The sequence below is a fragment of the Lactuca virosa genome, chromosome 4 (genome assembly GCF_052849685.1).
Source record: "Lactuca virosa cultivar CGN04683 chromosome 4, Lactuca_virosa_CGN04683_v6, whole genome shotgun sequence".
NCBI lineage: Eukaryota > Viridiplantae > Streptophyta > Magnoliopsida > Asterales > Asteraceae > Lactuca > Lactuca virosa.
Window position 1 is genome coordinate 492,029,660 of NC_136429.1, and position 5,911 is coordinate 492,035,570.

At 34.8% G+C, this 5,911-nt stretch overlaps 1 protein-coding gene across 1 annotated transcript; it reads right to left on the reverse strand.

The window, feature by feature from the left end:
- Positions 1–2,787: 2,787 nt before the first annotated feature.
- On the reverse strand, positions 2,788–3,216 carry LOC145106945 (uncharacterized). Its single transcript, XM_079043857.1, has one exon. The coding sequence runs from the start codon at positions 3,214–3,216 to the stop codon at positions 2,788–2,790; it is 429 nt and encodes a 142-aa protein (XP_078899983.1).
- Positions 3,217–5,911: the final 2,695 nt, after the last annotated feature.

Consider the following 5,911-nt stretch of genomic DNA (forward strand, 5'->3'; position numbering starts at 1 on the left):
AGGTACAAATCCTCTCATAGATTTTTCCATTTTGAACCTTTTCAACTCTTTCTCAATATATGTACCTAGGATTAAACCTATTAATCATTTTGATCTATCTCTATAGATTTTGATTCCAAGAATGTATTGTGCCTCACCTAGGTCCTTCATTGAGAAGCACTTTCCAAGCCAAGTATCTACACCTTGTAAAGTTGGAATGTGATTTCCCATGATTAATATGTCATCCATGTATAGGACCAAGAATGTCACCAAACTTCCACTAGTTTTCATGTAAACACAAGATTCATCTTCATTTCTAATAAAACCACACTATGTGATTTCATCATTGAAACGATGATTCTAGTTACGAGATGCTTGTGTTAACCCATAAATGCATCTCTTGAGCTTATACACTTTATTAGGAACCTTCGGGTTGAACCATATAGACATCTTCTTCCAAGTGCCCATTTAGAAAAGCGGTTTTGACATCCATTTGCCATATCTCATAGTCATAATATGCAGCTATGGAAAGTAGTATCCTAATAGATTTAATTATAGCGACTGGTGAAAAGGTTTCATCATCATCAACCCCATGAGTTTGAGTGAATCCTTTAGAAAAAGTCTTGCTTTGAATATGTGTAAATTTCCATCCATGTCATCTTCTTGAAGACCCACTTACTTCCAACAGTCTTGCTATTGGGAGGAAGTTCAACCAAATCCCAGACTTAATTTTCTCTCATGGATTGCATCTCTGCGTTCATGGCTTCAAGCCATTTTTCAGATTCGAGATCTAACATTGAATATCGGTAGTTGATGGGACCATCAGCATTCATCATCATGAAACACTCGTCAATGAGAAATCCATATCTCTCAGGTTCATGATGAGTTCTATCGGATCTGCGAACGCTTGTGCTTCAACAGGTTGAAGGACAATGATATCTTCATCTTCAACAACCTCTTGTTCAGTACTAGCGCCAACTAAAGATGCATCGGGTTCAGGTTCTTGATCTTCTTCAAGTTCCACGCGCCTCCCACTTGCCTCATCCATTAGAATATTGCTTTCTAAGAATTCAGCTTTTTGTGAGATAAAGATCTTATTCTCACTAGGAATGTAGAAGTAATATCCTAAACAATCTTTAGGATATCCTACAAAGATGCATTTGGTAGATCTAGTCTCAAGTTTGCTTGAAGTCTCCTGTCTAACATAAGCTTCACAACCCCAAACTTTCAAATAAGATAAGGATGGAGCTTTTCCATACCACATCTTATAAGGTGTATTCTCTACCTTTTTAGTTGGTGCCATATTCAAGATACGAGCTGTAGTGAGTAAACTATAACTCCAAAATGATAAAGGAAGAGTACTTCGACTCATCATAGATCGAACCATATCAAGTAAGGTCCGATTTATCCTCTCAGAAACACCATTAAGCTATGGTGTTCTAGGTGGAGTGAGTTGTGAGATAATCCCATAACTCCTTAGATGGTCTTTGAACTCTTGGCTCAAGTACTTGCCTCCTCTATCCGAACGAAGGATTTTGATTGTTTTGTCGAGTTGATTTTCAACTTCACTTTGAAACAATTTAAACTTTTCAAATGCTTCATGTTTATGTTTCATCAAATACACATTACCAAAACGACTAAAGTCGTCAGTGAAGGTGATATAATATCTTTCACCATATCTAGACATTGTTTTGAAGGGTCCACATACATCAGTGTCTATGATGCCTAACAAAACACTCGCCCTTTCATTTGTTCCAAAGAAAGGGGATTTTGTCATCTTGTCACATAAACAAGATTCACATATGTCAAATGACTCAATGTCATTTGCCCCCAAAAGTCTACTCTTTTGGAGTTGAGATATGTGCTTCTTGTTTATGTGTCCAAGGCGATAATACCATAGATATGTTTGGTTCAAATCTTGTTTGAGCCTTTTGGTGTTAATATGATAAATGGACTTATTGTTTGAGGTGTCATCTAGGTTTAATTCATAAATTCCATTTATTGGTCTAGCCTCAAAATAGAATATTCCATTCAAGAAGGAATGAATATTATCATCAACAAATTGAAAATTAAAACCAGCTTTTCTTAAACGGGAAACTGATACAATATTTCTAGTAATAGAGGTAATCAAACACACATAATTTAATGTTAAGTACAAACCAGATGATAATTGTAAATCAAAATGTCCTATTGCTTGGACTGCAACCCGTGCTCCATTTCCCACATGCAATACCATCTCATCTGTCTTCAGTTCCCTACTCTTTCTGAACCCTTGCAACGAATTACAAATATGAGTTCCACAACCAATATCAAATAACCAAGTGTTCGATGAAAAAGTAAATAGTCCCATTTCAATCATGAAAATGGATATACCTGAAGGGCCTTCCCCATCCTTCTTGTTCTTCAACTCAACAAGGTACTTAGGAAAATTCATTTTCCAATGCCCACGACACCACACTCAAAGAATGTGTCATATTTGGAAACATTTTCCTTCTTCTTTGGTGGTGGGTTTTGGGGAGCTTTCTTCCATTTGCCCTTGCCATCTTGTGGCTTTCCCCTTGAAGTTCTTTCATTTGTTCTTCTTGACTTTTACTTCCCTAATCATGAGCACTTGGGGGGTTTTCCTTGGGATATTCTTTGCAGTTTTTAGCATGCCATGCAACTCATATATAGGTTTCTCCCACCCATTCATTTTGTAGTTCATGATGAAGGTATCATAAGACTTTGGAAATGAGTTCAAAATTAAGTCTGTGGCCAAGTCTTATAGATATGGAGAGCCCAATCCCTCCAATTGATCCAGATAGCTTTTCATTTGATAACATGTGTGCTTACATTTCCACTCTCCTCCCTTTTCATGCCATGGAGTTCTCTTATAGTTTCTAACCTTTCGGTTCTAGCTTGCTGACCAAACATCTGCTTGAGATGTTCTATCTTGTCAAAGGCAGTAAAGAGTTCCAGATCCCGCTGAAGATCAAGAACCACAGAGGCAAGCATAAGACATGAAACATCAATTGAATCGTCTATATGCTTTAGCCATGCATCATGTGCAGCCTTTGGGAGAGCAGGTGGTTCATCCGGGGTTTGTTTTTCAAGGACATAGTCTTTCTTTTCTTGTTTCAAAACGATTCTTAAATTGCTGTGCCAATCCAAAAAGTTGGAGTGGTTGAGTTTTTCTTTTTCAAGAAATGACGGAATGTTCATTGGGTGGCGGTGTGTTACAGTAGTTAGTGGAACCATCTAGAAAATTTTAACAAAGTTTTCATTTAGTATTTAATTCTTTAAAAATAATACCCTTTAGTTTCCAAAAACATTATTTATTTAAAGTCTTACAAATCAAATAAATGGTTAGGTATCCTTTACCTATTTACTCAATTTTAACAAGGTAAATAACTTGTATTACTTACACCATTTGTAATTCCTAGATGTATGAGACCCTTAACAATTCATTTGTTAATTTGACATGTTTGGTCTCATCTATGCCTTGGAACACTCTTGCTTAGGTGACCTTTATCACAAGAGGTTTCCAACCATGTCATCCAATTAGAGAAACTTGTATAATTGGCCTATAGCTGTTGGATTAGGTGTCTAAGCCCATAACTATAAGTGGTATGTACTTGACCCGAGAGTAGCATGGTCCATTTGGGTTGCATATCATCAGGACAATTTGTTAGGATGAAATTTTGAGAAGAGGTTATTTATGATTTATTAATATATTATAAGTTATAATATATTAATATGAAATCATATGATTTAATTAGTATTGATCAAGAATTAGTTTGGAATTAATTTAGTGATCAAAAGAGACTAATTAAATCTATGGGGACTAATTATGGTAATTAGTCAAACATATGTATTGGGATATTAATCCATGTTGGACTAAGAGTTGGGCCACATGAACCATGGATCATAAACCCATAGGTATAGGTTTGGGTTAACCCATGACCTTTGGAATCCCACATATAAATATGTTGCTCCATAGCCAAAATTTCCACTCATGTTCTTGGAGTTCATATGGACGGTTTTTATGTGGCTAGTATTCTCTCTCAAATGTCACCCTTTGTCCTAGGTGTGTTGTGATTCCATTTGAGGCATCCACACTATTGGTGCTAAGTTCTTAAAGGCCAAATACTACAAGTTCTACAAGCTACACAAAGAGGTAAACTACTAACTAGTATTTTATGTTGTTTATATAATTTGTATGCTAGTTGTAGGCTTAAAGCTTCGGAAATAATATTGCATGTATAATTAGAGAAAACATAGATCCAAAGCTTTTAGGGTTGTATGTGCACCATAGGATGTTGTAGTATAAAAAAAACCCAACAGTGGTATCAGAGTCATGGGTTGTTTTCTATTATACTTGATGTTTTTATTGGTTTTCAAAGCTGGAAATACTGAAACTCTGGAGACTGAACAGGGGACTCGACGAGTCCATACACAGACTCGACGAGTCCATGTACAAAATCAACCAACTCGTCGAGTTGGATAGTGTACTCGTCGAGTTGGGCTCCATGTGTGTAGATTTTTGGGTTTTTTTGGCCTGATTTGGATTAGAATCATTACCACAAAGTGTTTTTGTTCATAAATTTTGATTTTGGTTCTATGGTAATGTTTATTCTCATCCAAATAAAAAATAATTGTCATAATTTCAAGATTTGTATTAGTTAATATGATTAAGCTAATTTCTTGAAGATTGATGATATGAATTATCTTGTTCTTATGAGTTTAAATGGTTATGGATGAATTATTTGATTATTGTGTTAATTAAAATTATGATCTAAATGTTTTAATGAAACTCATAAAATTTTACATAAGTTATGGAAATGAAGTGTCTTTCTTTTAAAACTCATAGGTTATAGAAAATGAAAGGTCTCATTTTTAAATGTCATCTTGAATGGTGTTAAAGGCTTCCATAACTTGTCCTCAAGTTATGGAACTTGAAAAGTTTTTCATAAAACCTTTATTAAACTCATAAGTTATGAAAATCCAAGAGTTTTGAAAAGTTTCAAAACTTACCTTCAAGTTTTGGAAGTTGTAAAGTCTCACTTATGTAAACTTTAATTCCAAACCCTAGAACTTTTAAAAGTTAAAATTCAAACCTTATGGACTTTATTAAATTAATTAAAGTGTTTAATTAAATGAGAGTTAATAATTCTATAATGACATGGTTTAAGTTTAATTAAATTAAGAGTATAGTTTAATTAATGGATTAAACCACCAAGAATTTTAAAAGTTTAAAATTCAACCCTTATACTATTATAATATTATAGGTTTAATATTTATATATATATGTATAAGATTAAAGTCAGTCTTACTGTTAGTAGGCATCATTCACGAAGCCGGTCTATAAGGGGGTATAAGGTTACTTCCTATAGAATAACAGTTTAATGGGTGTCCACTCTCACCCACCGCTTCCTTGACTGGTGGAAGGTCGTTAGCCGAACGGGTAGGATAAGACTCTAATTCTCCCTTCATTAAAAGTATAATGATAAATATTAAGTAACTAAACACTTATAAATTCCTAATCTTAGTTACTTAGGAAAATGTGAATTTGGTGCTAACCCATGAAATTGCACTTTGTACCTTGTCAAGTCGTTAGTGGAGAGTGTGTGGTTAACCGGCTCACTAATCTGGGACTGACAATGCGTGACAAAGGGTAGCTTGATGTTAATCATAGATCAATGGAGCGTGTGTGGTTAACCGGCACATTGATTAGGTGGTTGTAACATTAAGTGTACCAAGCTAATTTGCATGGTTATTCACTCCTTGTTTGTGATCCTCGGCATCCTAGTCACAAACTTAAAGGGCACAATCGAGATTTAAACATGCCATTGAATAGTTCAATGAATCTCAAAGGATCTAGGAATTTCAATTCATTTAAAACCTAAAATTCTTTTTCGTTTTTCATGGTGGAAATTGGTAAATCGTCATTTAC